The following is a 14249-nucleotide window of genomic DNA, read 5'->3' on the forward strand; positions in this document are numbered from 1 at the left end:
GAAGTCACTTGGATGAGTGAGGAAACATTTCTCCCACTGAAAACGCTACGTCCAGATGAACAGAATCTATCTTTTGGTGAAGCCGTACTTTAGTAGAATTAGAGATTGCATTTAACAGATCTTGTCATTATTTGCAAATAAAGTACAGAGATTTTTATTTGTGTTTGTCAAAGTAAATTTGGTTAAAATCCAGTGGCTTCTCATTGTCACCAGAAATTGTGGTGGTTTTTGAGGGTTATTCAGGTTAATGCAGCATTGTAGCGCCATCCAGTGTTTGATATACCATATTGACGCACAGAGATCATTTTCTTTTTAAAAATCCCAGGTGTTTCCCTAGGTTCCCCACATGCAGAGAAGGCATAAAAATCTAAAAACATGATAAAATATGAAAAAAGAAAGCCCTCTCTAAAACGATAGGGTGAAAATGAACGTTTATTGCTTGGTATTGTCTGAAAGGATGTTTCAATTCTGAAGTAAGGGGTCAGTTTCACATTATTTATACACAATGTACGCTATATTACAATATTCACAACCCCAGAAATCACAATCTAAAACCTTTGACAATATCACCCCCGAGTTCGACCTATTTACACTATAAATACCATAGTGTTCAACATGTGCAACAGGTGGCTCCGTGGCGCAATGGATAGCGCATTGGACTTCTAGGCATAGATGCAGACATTCAAAGGTTGTGGGTTCGAGTCCCACCGGAGTCGCATTTTTGTACTTCTTCTGGAAAACTTCGGCCATGTTTATAGTCACCTGTATTACATACCACTACATGTCACGAGTGTCAAGCGATTACAAAACAGTGATTGTAATTATTAAAAAATCGCAATGTTTTATTGCCTCACGGGTAAATGTCTATTTTTTTCCTCTCAGTTGCGTTACACTAACATGTAAAGTCATTGTTGGTGGAATAAAGTATTAACCGTAGTTACCTTAACTGTGAACAGTGTAGCGACTGTTGCTTTATAAATGAATTAAATGTGTCAAGATGTGTAGTTTGGCTTAATGCTAAACGTAGTTAGCCATAGCTGCGTGTTTCCACACGGAGACCCAGCACTGCTGCACCGGGTGTAACCAGCGAGCTAACATTAGGCTAGTTAGATGTAGCTAGCTAGCTATAGATATTTGTGGGTGTACGCAGCTGTAGAATGAACCTTATACACGCAAATATTGAGGGGCAGCAATAAAACGTGTTGCTGTCACTTCGTTTTAAAGTCGCACTGTTGTTGCCGTCGACGTCTTCGGTCTGTTTGTTTGCCCCATTAGCTGCCTTGTGTTGGTTTGTTAGCCTCCTCAGCTAGCCAGTGTCGTATGGGTATCAGAGTTAGCAGTGACTTCACCCGGCTGCTGGTTGCCCGATCTTTCATTTTGGACACGTCAAGGTAAACATTTAGCCATCGGCGAGTTTGAAAGCTAGCTAGTGATGAAGCCAATGTTTAGCATTTGCTCTTCTTCGCAATGCTTTTTAAATATGCAGACACTAGCTAAATAACTTGGAACAATCGTGTCAGATTGAGTTTATTCACTTTAAGCTCCTATCAGCGATGAATTGTTGTTACCGACACTGTCATTTATCTTAACTGGGGCTAATGTAGGCTAACCTCTGTTGTCAAGTTCGTCAGTATGTTCAGATTTATCTGATTTATTTATCCAGTTACTGTTGTTAAAACCTGTTGTTGTTGTTGTTCTGTTTGCCCCTTAAATTACAGTAATTTTCCCTAAAAGAGAATTGGACTGAATTAGACTCAAATCTGACTCAAAACTGTTAATATTTGGACTATTTATCAGTAAGAAGACAAAATAACACTAAAAGTTTTTATTAATCTCTTCATCAGGCGAAAATAATAATTAATTTTGGTAAAACGTGTCACGAGTAGTCGGTATGTATTGATCTCTCGGCCGACCTTTGACCTGTCATTGCACACTCAAAGATCAGTGTTGACACTCATTAATAATCAATATTAAAGACTTTCAGCTTGGAAGTAGGGTTGTAGTCAATGAAAAGAAGTGAAATTGTTTGTGTTTAAGAATGTCAGAAAATGTGAATTTGACTTCACACAGTTCAAACTAACATTAAATTTGGACCATTGGTTTAAAATCCAGAGATATTCAGGTGTTTTATATATTCAGGTTATATAACAACTGTTAAAATTTACTTTGTAAGAGCTCAGTGAATTACATTTGTGGAACTTTTTATAAAAAAAAAAAAAACGTGTTCTGTCCATTGTTGTGCTGATGAAACAAGTCACAATACTAAGACTGTATTTATATAGCACCTTTGAAAGCAGAGGTTGACAAATGACATCGAGAGCAAGGGGGGGGGGGAAAGGTAATCAGAAGGTGAATGAAATGCAAACATCTTAACCAGAAGGCTTCACATGGGGGCCTAAAAAAACAGGATGAAAGCATGTGATTTAAAGCAAGATGCTGTTTTTGCAACCTTAGTCCTTAACCAGATTGTTCCAAACCCAGTGCACCCACATTGCAAAAGCAATTTCAGTTAAATTAAAGCCTCGCCTGGGGAACGCCGAGAATGGTCACACCTGAGAATTCAAGGAACTGGCTCCTAATTGATTCACCGAATCACTGTATCAGCCAGTCTTGTTATGTAAATGATACAACTTTCCATCTTCCCCCTCAAGGTCCCTCCAGTCTGTAGCTTAAGTTTAGGGGGTGTGATGTCAGAAGCCAAGACCCCCACTCCCACCCCTCCTGGAGACACATACAAAGGATGGGTGTTCAAGTGGACAAATTACATCAAAGGTTATCAGCGGAGGTGGTTTGTGCTGAGCAATGGGCTGCTGTCATACTACAGGTACACCTTTCTGTAGAACACTGGTATAGTTTAAGGATATTTCTCTTTTCTTTTTAGTTACTTTTTATTCCCAAAGTCAAATGAGGCTCTTCTGATTATTAGGACCCAGGCAGAGATGGGTCACACGTGTCGGGGCACCATCAACTTGGCTACAGCTACTATCACTGTGGATGATGCCTGCAACTTTGTCATCTCCAATGGAGGGGCACAAACATATCACCTCAAGGCCAGCTGTGAGGTGGAACGTCAGCGATGGATCACTGCCCTGGAGCTGGCCAAAGCCAAGGCTGTCCGCATGCAGGCAGAGTCAGGTAAAACAGACTTCAGGGGAATTATTTAGTGCTTCTGTACATATTTACACGCATGTCCACTTTGTTAGGTACACCTTGTGTCTACTGGGCTGGACGCCCTTTTCCTTTCAACAAGATTCAACAAGGTGCTGCAAACATTCCTCAGAAAATTTAGTCTGTATTTTCATTATAGCATCACACAGTTGCTGCAGATTTGTTGGCTGCACATCCATGATGTTTAACCACACCCTAAAGGTGCTCTATTGGCTTGAGATCTGGTGATTGGAGTTCATTTGAACACAGCGAACTCATTGTCGTGTTCAAGAAAACAGTTTGAGATGTTTTGAGCTTTGTGACATGCTGTGTTATCCTGCCGGGCAGTGTACTAGATGGGTACACTGTGGTCATAAAGAGCTGGACATAGCCAGCAGCAATACTCAAGTAGACTGTGGTGTTTGAATGATGCTCAGTTGGTACTATGGAGTGGACACACTCTGGGACCTTTAGTAAAAACACCAGCAGCGGCCTGAAACATTGAATGTTGCAGCAGAAATCAAGTCTCATCAGGTCAATGTTTGTCCCAATCTTTGATTAGCCAGTGTGAATTGGAGCCTCAGTTTCCTGCTCTTAGCTGACAGAAGTTGCACCCGGCCTGATCTTGTGCTGCTGGAGTCCATTTGTATGTGATGTTGGACGTGTTGTTCCTTCAGAAAAGCTCTTCTGCACACCTTGGCTTGTAAAGAGTAGTTATTTCAGTTACTGTTGCTTTCCTGTCAGATGAAGCAGTCTGACTGTCCTCTGTCCTCTGACCTCTGACATCAGAAAGGCATTTTTTTGTCCAGAGAACAGCTGCTCACTGAATATCTTCTCAACAGCCATGACACTTTAAGAGTCTCTTAAATCACACTTCTTCCCCTTTCTGATGCACAGTTTGAACTTCAGCAGGTCGCATTGACCAATCCTAAATGCACTCAGTTGTTGCCATGTGATTGGCTGATTAGATATTTGATATTAACAAGCAGTTCAACAGTGTACCTTAGAAAGTGGCTAGCAAGTGTATTTATTTATTTATTTAATTTTCCTTTCCTTTTGTTTGATTTCCTAACAGATGACTCGGGCGATGACTTCCCTTCATCGTCACCACGCATCACACAAGGTGGTGGGTCACAAAATTCAGAAGTCCAGTCTGCTCTCAGAACCCTGAGCAACAAAGTGGAGGATCTGAGCACCTGCAACGATCTGATCTCAAAGCATGGCTCTGCCCTCCAGAGGTCAGACTTAAACCCATTTTGCCTTGCTCTTTGCTTTAATCTTCAGGCAACAGTCTCATTTATGCCTCATGTCTCTACTAGTCTACTATGTGAGCTCTAAATTTGAAGTTATAATTCTGTAGGTTTGGTAATTCAGTGCCATATTCAGATGTTTTGTACCATTTGCAGAAGAGTCCTGTTATAAAATCATTGATGTGTAAATTGACTACATATTGTCCAAACATCCAAAGTTCATATTTTTTTCAGGTCATTAGCAGAACTGGATGGTTTACGTCTGACTGGAGAGGCTGGGGATAAGATTCGCCAAGTCACAGAAAGAGCCACTCTGTTCCGCATCACCTCTAACGCCATGATCAATGTAAGTCTGACATCCTTGTGTGTTGATCTCTGAGTTTTTAATATATAATGTATATATACCAGAGAAGACCTTGTCTATGTATTACTGCGCAGCTTTTCAATGAAACACATTGAAAAGTGTTTCAATGTTATGCTTCTCAGGCGTGCCGAGACTTCTTGACGCTGGCACAAACTCACAGCAAGCGATGGCAAAAGGCCCTGCAGGCTGAGCGGGAGCAGAGAGTGCGGCTGGAGGAGACTTTAGAGCAACTGGCCAAACAGCACAATCACCTCGAGCGAGCATTCAGAGGAGCCGCACAGGCTAATGCTAGTCCAGACAATAAAGGTAAGTTGTGATTCTGACAAGATAACAATGAAGGATGATGCACATGTCTATTGACATTCTACAAGAGTGTGAGTTAATGTTTTCAGAAAGTTTTTATTGTAATACCAGCACTTATTTTGTAAATCTTACTTCTGACCTCCATACAATAAGTAAAAAGAGTAAACTAACCCTGAAAATAATAAAAACTAAACTAAAACTAATTTTTCAAACAACAAAAACTAAACTGAAATATGAAAATCGATTCTGAAAACTAAATGAAATTAAACTGAATTCAAAACCAAAAGTCAAAGTGAAATGAAAATAAAATACTAAACTATTATAACTCTTATCAGGTACATGTGGCGTACAACTCTTTCGAAATCAAAGATGTGGGGCCACCAACTGTTTGCATTCGACTTCGATTTCTGAACAAAACTCATTAAACCTCATTTCCCACAGAGATATTTTTCAGTGGTAATCCAAGAGCCTGCGAAAAATTTCATTGGCTTTTTATCAGGGGAACCAGGGAGATGCTAACTCCTGGGTGACCAAGATTTTCTGTGGCTGACATACGAGAGTCCTTGTGATCAAGCACTTAGCAAGAAAAATAGAATCAAGATGTGAAACTAAAAGAACATTATCAGTTTCAGTCTCATCAAACTTTTTAATTACTCCGTTATTGACTAAACCCCCATTTGAAATCCCCTTGGCAATTATCAGGTAAATGTGAAGTCAAGTTTTACAAGTAGCAGTACCCGTGATTACCTGATTCTGATTCCATGTAACCAGATGTGAGGAATTGCAACTTCCTGTTTTGTTTGTTTGTTTTAAATTTTTGTTTTAACACTTTAAATGCTCTGAATCAGAGGTGTCAAACTCCAGGCCTTGAGGGCCGGCGTCCTGTAGGTTTTAGATCTCACCCTGGGTGAGATCTAAAACTTCAATCAAATGATCAGTTCATTACCAGACTTCTGGAGAACTTCAAGACATGTTGAGGAGGTAATTTAGTCATTAAAATCAGCTGTGTTGGATCAAGGACACATCTAAAACCTGCAGGACACAGACCCCCGGGGCCTGGAGTTCGACACACCTGCTCTATATTACATGTTGTTTTATTGTTTTTGTGATACCTGGAGAATCATCTTTAAGCTTCTGTATAGGGAAAACTTAGATGTTTGTTTGTGTTAAGGTGCTGCTGGGCCTGGAAAAGGTGAGGCCAGTGATGAGGATGATGACAATGAGTTCTTTGATGCCATGGAAGAAGCCCCCGAGTTTATCACTGTACCTGCGGACCCCCAGTTTCACAAGTCGGTATCTTTCCCTTTACCCGTCGGTACAGATTGACAGATGGAGTTAATTAGGGGTTTTCCCCAAGACTTTGTGTGTGGCTTGTCTTTGTTTTTATATATTTAGACCACTTCCTTGTATCACATTCCAGTATGTATTTATCTTAAGTCAATCAAATTGTGTAATGACAGATTGGTGTGTGTGTGTGTGTGTGTGTGTGTGTGTGTGTGTGTGTGTGTGTGTGTATCAGGTCTTTTTTTTTAAGCCTCTCTTTTCTCATATGTGAAAATACCTGATTAACTAGTAACGTTCACGTCACTAACAGAATCTATTTGCTTTTTTTTGATCTCTTACAGAAGGTCAAGCAGTAATATCAGCGGCCTCAATAGTGAATTGTGTGCAGATGATCAGTCGGTAGGCCTCATTCTGTCCGAATCATTGAAATCTTATTATAATGCTGTATCCCATCTTTTAAAATAACACAGTCTGAATGAAAAGCTGCAGTAGGACGGGTGTTGTATGGATATTCTTTAAACATGATTTTGTTGCTATGGTAATAAATCAAAAATATTTCCGTTTTATATTGATAAACGTTTCTGCTTCTTAGCTTAACGAGGAGCCTCTTGCGATGAACCAGGAGTCCCCCTCCCAGGAGCTGGTACCCTTAAAGAAGAGGCGGACACGCATCCCAGACAAACCAAACTACTCCCTCAACCTTTGGAGCATCATGAAAAACTGCATCGGCAAAGAGCTGTCTAAGATCCCGATGCCTGTAAGGATTTCTTACTGAACGTCCAGTCAGAGTTACTGAAAGCTTGTTGTTCTTCCATGTGTGCTTCGTTGTTCACCTGTTGAAAAAGACGTCTGATCAGCTTCATTTTGGACAGTCAGACTCAAAGAGTTTGAGTGTTAAAATATTTGTGTCTTACTCATAATATTCAATTAATGAAAGATTTGGGTGCCTTTTAACACCCCTCCTACCCCAAGTTAAAACCACATTGGAAATATGGTTTGTGTGCGTTTACAGTAAAAATACAAAATCTATGATAAGCTCATCATTAAATGCCACCGCAGTGCCTTCAGAATGTGGCAGCAGTCAGTTCAGTGTGACGAAATTGGAGCGTAGATACTGATCCCTGTCCTTTTTCCGCTGTAAGGGTTGTCAGCATTCTGCGAGAGCTTTTGAAGATGTTTATCGGCAAATCTGCCCAGATTTTGTTTATTTGTGAAATCGACTGTAGGTCACTTGTAGGATGTGGGTCAGCAGAGTTGTCTAAAATGAGCTACCATCACGGCTTTTTATAGGAGTCCAGACAAACTGATTTGTCAGACTGATCACTGCTGAGATAAATGGTCACGTGTTTGATTTGGCTTTGTTCTGTCAACTTATCACTGCCATTGTGTCGCCCTGCCCCCACTCTAACAATAAAGAGTTTTGTCTCTGCCACATTACAGAGATACTTTGACATTGACACATGTCGACTTCCTGTAGCTTAGCAACACTACCCGCCAGGTCACTGCTGACCCATCTATGGTTGTGGTTTAGAAAATGGCTTGGGCTTTGCTTAAGCAAAAGGCTAAATTAGCAGATTTTCAGAAACTGGCAATACAGGTTTTCTGTTAAAAGCTTTTCTATTTGGTCTTTCCAAACAGAAGACGTTACCCAAACCATACCTGTACCTATCTAACAATCTACACATATATACTTTTACTGAAGTGACACTACATAGCAAGTGTCAGTGTGTGTGTGATGGGCCTCGCTCACATTGAGTGTAGCAGAGTGGAGACAGATGCATATGCTGACAACAACTCTTAAGGTCACCGAAAGCGTAATAAAAACTTTCCAAGAAGTGAAGAGGGAACACAAACCTGACCACAGTTTGTGGTTAAGTCACAAACTACTGCAGCAAGTGTGAAATTGCTCAAAAACTGCTGACTCTTTGCTATTAGCTTCCTCTGTGCTAACAAAGCTCTCCCAGAAGGAAGCAGTGCACTGCTGCAGATGCACACAGGACAGTATAGAACCGAATTGAACAGATCAGCCTGTGGTCACTTCTACCCAGTCTAGCTTTTTGAATCAGGTTCAGATCCACGTCTTAGCCATGTGTGAGATTTGTTGCTGGAATTAATACATAACACAAATATAAAAGTAAATTTCAAACATTTTGCTTTCTAGGTTAATTTCAATGAGCCCATCTCCATGCTGCAGCGGTTGTCTGAGGACCTCGAGTACCACGAGTTGCTGGATAAGGCCGCAAAGTGTCAGAACTCTTTGGAGCAGATGTGCTACGTGGCCGCCTTCGCAGTGTCTGCCTACTCCACCACAGTCTACCGCACGGGAAAGCCTTTCAACCCTCTGCTGGGAGAAACGTATGAGCTGGACCGCAAGAGAGAAAGTGGCTACCGCTCCCTATGTGAGCAGGTGAGGGAGGAAAAAAACCAAGAGAATGGAAGTTTTCCAACCGAGAACTGTAACCCAAGAGAGAGATTGAATGTCAGAAAGGAGGAATTAAAAAAAATCCCACTGACTTGGCATTAAGAGAGAATCTTGCTTCCTTTTTCTGCGCAGTTGGGGTTGAACATGCTGGCAGGGAACCAGAATTATTATTATTATTATTATTATTATTATTTTAATATGGAGACATGAAGTGGCGACTTTTTTAAAAAAAAATCAAAAAGTGTCATATTTCTGCCCCTTCTTGTCATAAAATACACCAACCTAAAACAATCTAAAGTCACTGGTTGATCCTGAATAGATTATTTGTAGAGGAGGAAATCAAATGGTGTGTGTGTGTGTGTGTGTGTGTGTGTGTGTGTGTGTGTGTAAAAGCTGTCATGTCACATGTCAGGTTTATGAGACTAAATGTGAGTCACATCTATTGGGGATGACTCAGACTCACGAAGAATAGGACTTGATGTTTTGTTGCATCAGAAAAACATTTTCTCTTTCCAGGTGAGTCACCACCCACCTGCTGCTGCACATCATGCTATCTCTGATCGTGGCTGGACGTTGAGACAAGAAATCACAGTTGCGAGCAAGTTCAGGGGGAAATACCTCTCCATTATGCCTTTGGGTAAGAGGCAAGCTAGGTTAGAAAACAAAGCATACCATTCTTCCATAGTGTCAAGGACAAAAGATGTACACACAACTATCATCAGAATTTATAAGTGACTAAAGAGTGTACCAGCCCACACCTTTCTTTAGTGAACCATAAAACGGTAATTACTAATGAACAAAGGTTTTGCTTTGCTTTTTGTTTTTTTTTTAGTTTGTTTCATATTTCTTTTCTTCGTCACAGGCACAATTCATGCAGTCTTTGAGAAGAGCAATAATCACTACACATGGAAGAAAGTTAACACCACGGTGCACAACATCATTGTCGGAAAACTTTGGATCGATCAGGTGAGACGCTCGGACACGTCGTTGCAGGGCCACAGGGCCTGATCTGCAGAGGAGGCAGGAATGAAGAGCAAGAAAGGATCTGTTATGACGCTCCTAACAAGGAAAAATAAACATGGGTTTATCTTTTACAATCAGCTTTGCCACGATATGATTGACATGATGTCTTTTATGGAGAGACAATAACAAGTTCTCATGCTAGTAACATTAACAAAGAAGTGACATTTGAATAGAGTTACTGACGCCTTTAATCGCTTCAGTGATTCACAATGACATTAATATGCAGGGTGAATACCAAAAAGAAAACGCACAAAGAAAACTTTTGAAAGGGTGTACTTCAGCACATCCGTACACTTATCTGATCTCCTGCACGTACACGTGTACATGTTAGTCATCAGAGATCTGCATAACTCATTCTGTGCAGATTTTTACGCAGGGTGCCCTTCCCACTACTGCCCTCCCATTTATTTGGCAGTTTGTTTAACAGCTTTAACTCACTTTAACAGGTCAGGTTCTCGATTGGTTCTCATATCTAAAATTTAGAAGTTTTCAAGTTTCACTTGGTAGCATCTGGGGTTCCTCAGGGCTCTGTCCTTGGTCCATTACTCTTTAACCTTTACGTATTCCTGCTTGGTCCCATCTTAAAGAATCGAAATATCATTCTTATGCAGGTTAAACATAGTTGTACTTATCATTTCCCTCTGATGTAACCTCACACACTAATGATTGATTAGACTGGATGTCTAAAAACTTTTGTAATTTAACAGAGAGGTGTTGAAGATATTTGTTGTCAGAGACTAGTTTTCTAAAACACAACAAGCAACCCAGGAATCTGTACTGCGGTCACTTAGTTCACTTACAGTTCAGTACAGAATTACCTTTTAGTCCTTCTTTTTGTTAATATAGCTTTCTGTCTTTAGGCCTCCCGGTACACCTCTGACTTAGTGTCTATAACAAGGTCAAACCTCTCAGGTCATCAGGGGCAGCTCTTCTCACTCCTCTCAGATTTAGATTCGAGTGTGCTAAGGGAGCTTTCTGTTAGTGCTCGCCTGTTCTTTGAAACAAGCTGCCTGCTGACCTAAAGGTCAGTTGCAACTATGCCTGCCTTCACAGACAGACTCGGGATTTTACTCTGTGTGTTTGTATGTGTTACAGTGTATTTTATTCCTTTGCAAAGTCTGATTTGTTTTTTTTATTGGTTAATCGCAAAGAGTTCACATGTAATGAAATGTGCTATATAAATGAATTTGCCATGGCTGGTTGCCATCACATAGCATTAAAATACCCCATTTCTTTGCTTCCAGTTCTAATTTTTACTCTACAGATAAAAAGTAGAGTAAGAGCATTGCGTTGCAGCATTTTAACTTGAGTGTGAAGTAAAATTTTTATCTAGTCGATATCATCCCCACTTGTGATTTTTTTTTTTTTTTTTTTTTTTCTCCCCTCCTCACTGTGTATCCCTGTGTTTCCCTTCCAGTCTGGTGAGATAGACGTAGTAAACCACACCACCGGAGACCGCTGCCACTTAAAGTTTGCTCCTTACAGCTACTTCTCCAGAGATGTAGCCAGAAAGGTGAGAAAGATGCAGAAGACCTGAATAGATGTAGTCTGTTTTTCTCTGACTTGCTTTGAAAGAAAACTCACACACAGTAGGTGCATCAAGTTTGAACCAACAGACAAATTTTAATATACAGGCGGTATATTGTGGTATTGTGGTAACCTCCCCTCTCTTCTGTTTTTAGGTTACAGGTGTGGTAATGGATAAAGATGGAAAGGCACACTACGTGCTGTCGGGCACATGGGACGAGAAGATGGAGTTCTCCAAGGTGATGCAGAGCAGCCGAGGAGGCGAGAACGGCACTGAGGGCAAACAGAAGACAGTCTATCAGACCCTTAAAGCCAGAGAGTTGTGGAGAAGAAACCCTTTACCGTAAGTGCTGTTCTAAAAAGTAAAACCGGGCTGTGCTGCATTAGTTACGATTTAGAGGTGCGCACATAGCTTTCTGAAGCAGAAATAAACATTAGACCTAAACATGGATGGCATCAATGCCAGTATCAGGGTGTAGTTTTGTGTGACTGAAAGCGCTGCTGTGCTGTGCTCCGTCATCCTCCTCAGCGATGGAGCAGAAACCATGTACTACTTTACTGCCTTGGCCTTGACCCTGAACGAGCCTGAAGAGGGCGTGGCTCCCACAGACAGCCGACGGCGGCCTGACCAGCGCTTAATGGAGGAAGGTCGCTGGGACGAGGCCAATGCTGAGAAGCAGCGGCTGGAGGAGAAGCAGCGCACCGCCCGCCGTGAGAGAGAGAGGGAGGCCGCAAGCCAACGCACCTCGAGTCAATCAGAAGAAGGTTAGAATCGAACTTGTTTGTGCTTCACTTTTTCTTTACCGTACTCCTCTCCTCTCTGCATGGGGAAAATCATGGAACAAAGGGGTAAAACGATTCTCTGTGATCCCCTTTTGTCTTCCAAAGCTGTCGATGAGGACTCTGTTACCGATCCCTCCTTGAAAGGCAAGTATTCCTTTTTTTTTTTTTTTTTCTTTTCTTTTCTTTTTTAGATAAAAATCGATTAAACTGTCTCCATTTCATGTTGAAATTCATGTTGCTCTAGTGAGCAGCTCATTAACTTTCTGGGGATCTTTTTTTTTTTTTTTTTTCTTTTCTTTCTGTCCTTCCCTCTCTTTCAGGCGCACCTCATGACAGCTATCTTGCACTTTGGTTCGAGCGCTGCGAGGACCCAATCACAGGTGAGGAGATTCACATCTATAAGGGAGGCTACTGGGAAGCTAAGGAGCGCGGGAGCTGGGAGAGCTGTCCCAACATCTTTTGATCTTGGCATTGACTGCAAAGTGCCGTGAAGAGACACCATCAAAGGCCTGCTGTTCCCCTTCTCTGACGGCTGCTCCCCTCCAGTTGCTCTCTGTTCTAAGAGATCTCCAGGACGGTCACTGCTGTCTGATCCACAGGGAGAGCAGGGTTTTCTCTCCCTCGTCCCATATTTGGTTTCCCCATCGTTGCTGTCACATATCTGAGAGGACTGGAATGAAAATTTCTTTGCTGTTTGGGTGCTTTTGTGTTTTGTTTTTTTTTTAGTTTTTTTGTTTTGTTTGTTTTTTCTTTTGTCCCGCTGAGCATGAGTGGGAGGATGTGAAACGAGCAGTGCTTCCAAATCAAGTTTGCTCAGTCTTTTCAGATCAAGAGTGTTTGATTGAGGTGATTCGGGTTTTATTTTTTGTTTCTTGTTTTTCCTGTTGTCACCCATAGCATTATCTGCTTTGGTAATAACTCTAGAAAAAAAATAAAGGGGGGGGGGATAAAACCTGATTAATATATACATTTATATACAGGTATGATTAAAAGTAATTTTCATTAAACTGTCAACTGGTGGCCTTCAAGACATTAGCAAGTTTTCTTTTGTTAATCTCTGATTTAGTGTCTTAACGTAATGAAGTGAAAGTTGTAGCGTGCTCGTATGTATGACTGCTTATCTGCTCTTCCATCACTTTACAACAGGGCCACTGTGCAGTGTGCTTTAAAAAAAGATGACCTTTCACACTATCACGTTTATAATTAGGTTATTTTTCTTTACCAAGGCCTAGTGGGAAGTATGACAGTGAAAATTGTAGTGTGGCAAGGCCTAAAAAAAAACAAAACCTTTCTTTGCCTTAGAAATGAAGAACCTGCACTTGTTGTTGCAAATTGTCTCATATAACTGTTTACCTTAATAATAAATAATAAAACTACCCCTTTTTTTTTTCCCACAATGCTGGAATAATATTTTGACATTTTTGTTAATCAAGTGAACGGTAACCAAATTTACTGTAAAAAAAAACAAAACAAAAAACAAAACAAAAAAATGGTTTTAAATAGTGCAGGATACTTGCTGTGCTCTTGTATTGACTGTAAAACAGACAAATGAGTGAAGAAAACATAAAAAAAAAAATACATGTTCATACATATGCAACTACATGTTGACACCAAAAACACAGGATATATGTATGTGTGTGTGCGTGTGTGTGCGTGCATTTCATAATTTTGATTGTAAGTGTACTTAAAAAGTGAAGAATAAAGAATTGAAAATCATTGCAAATAACTGATTTTATAAATGTATAGAAATTCATATTGTAGTAGTAAGGTAGACTTTTTTTTCCCTTGTATTTTTGGTTCCTCATAATATTGGTAGGCTTCATTTTCCAAAAAAAGGGAGTTTCAGTACTTGACTCAGATGGGCGAGGGACGTGGCATTGTTCAGTATTTTGTATTAACAAAGAGAAAAACTGAAATAAATGCTCTAATGTCAAACAGCACCTTTATACTGTTTTTCTTTAATCTGCATTTCCAGGTTTTCATTCTTAAGGTTCACTAAATTAGTTTTTAAAACACATTGATACATAGTTTAATTTTTTTTTGGTAATTTTTAAATGTACATTATCACAGTGGGTTTTAAATGAAAGGGGAAGTGACTGAAGTGCACAGTGTAAGCTTTGGCTGATCCTGAAGGTGTTTTTGTTTA

General features: G+C 40.4%; 1 protein-coding gene and 1 non-coding gene across 3 annotated transcripts; both read left to right on the plus strand.

Annotated features, from left to right (window-relative positions):
- The first annotated feature begins 628 nt into the window (after positions 1-628).
- On the plus strand, positions 629-716 carry trnar-ucu (transfer RNA arginine (anticodon UCU)). Its single transcript is given in 2 exon segments — positions 629-665; positions 681-716. It is a non-coding gene; the product is annotated as a tRNA-Arg (tRNA).
- A 330-nt stretch (positions 717-1046) lies between these two features.
- Positions 1047-14040, plus strand: LOC146580315 (oxysterol-binding protein 1-like). 2 transcript variants are annotated; one of them, XM_085266981.1, is made up of 17 exons: positions 1048-1391; positions 2652-2824; positions 2927-3135; positions 4223-4385; positions 4632-4743; positions 4884-5067; positions 6236-6353; positions 6690-6747; positions 6941-7105; positions 8510-8755; positions 9287-9407; positions 9633-9736; positions 11211-11306; positions 11476-11663; positions 11850-12085; positions 12209-12247; positions 12424-14040. In XM_085266981.1, the coding sequence occupies exons 2-17, from the start codon at positions 2688-2690 to the stop codon at positions 12564-12566; spliced, it is 2319 nt and encodes a 772-aa protein (XP_085123107.1). In that variant the 5' UTR covers positions 1048-1391; positions 2652-2687; the 3' UTR covers positions 12567-14040. The 2 variants fall into 2 exon arrangements, with proteins under 2 accessions (XP_085123108.1, XP_085123107.1); XM_085266982.1 differs by lacking the exon at positions 12209-12247 and having other exon boundaries at positions 1047-1391.
- The last annotated feature ends 209 nt before the right edge of the window (positions 14041-14249 follow it).

Source organism: Mchenga conophoros, linkage group LG3 (genome assembly GCF_057382185.1).
Source record: "Mchenga conophoros isolate Kocher_MC1m ecotype Shallow Benthic linkage group LG3, M_conophoros_male_GT1.1, whole genome shotgun sequence".
In the NCBI taxonomy this organism is placed as follows: domain Eukaryota; kingdom Metazoa; phylum Chordata; class Actinopteri; order Cichliformes; family Cichlidae; genus Mchenga; species Mchenga conophoros.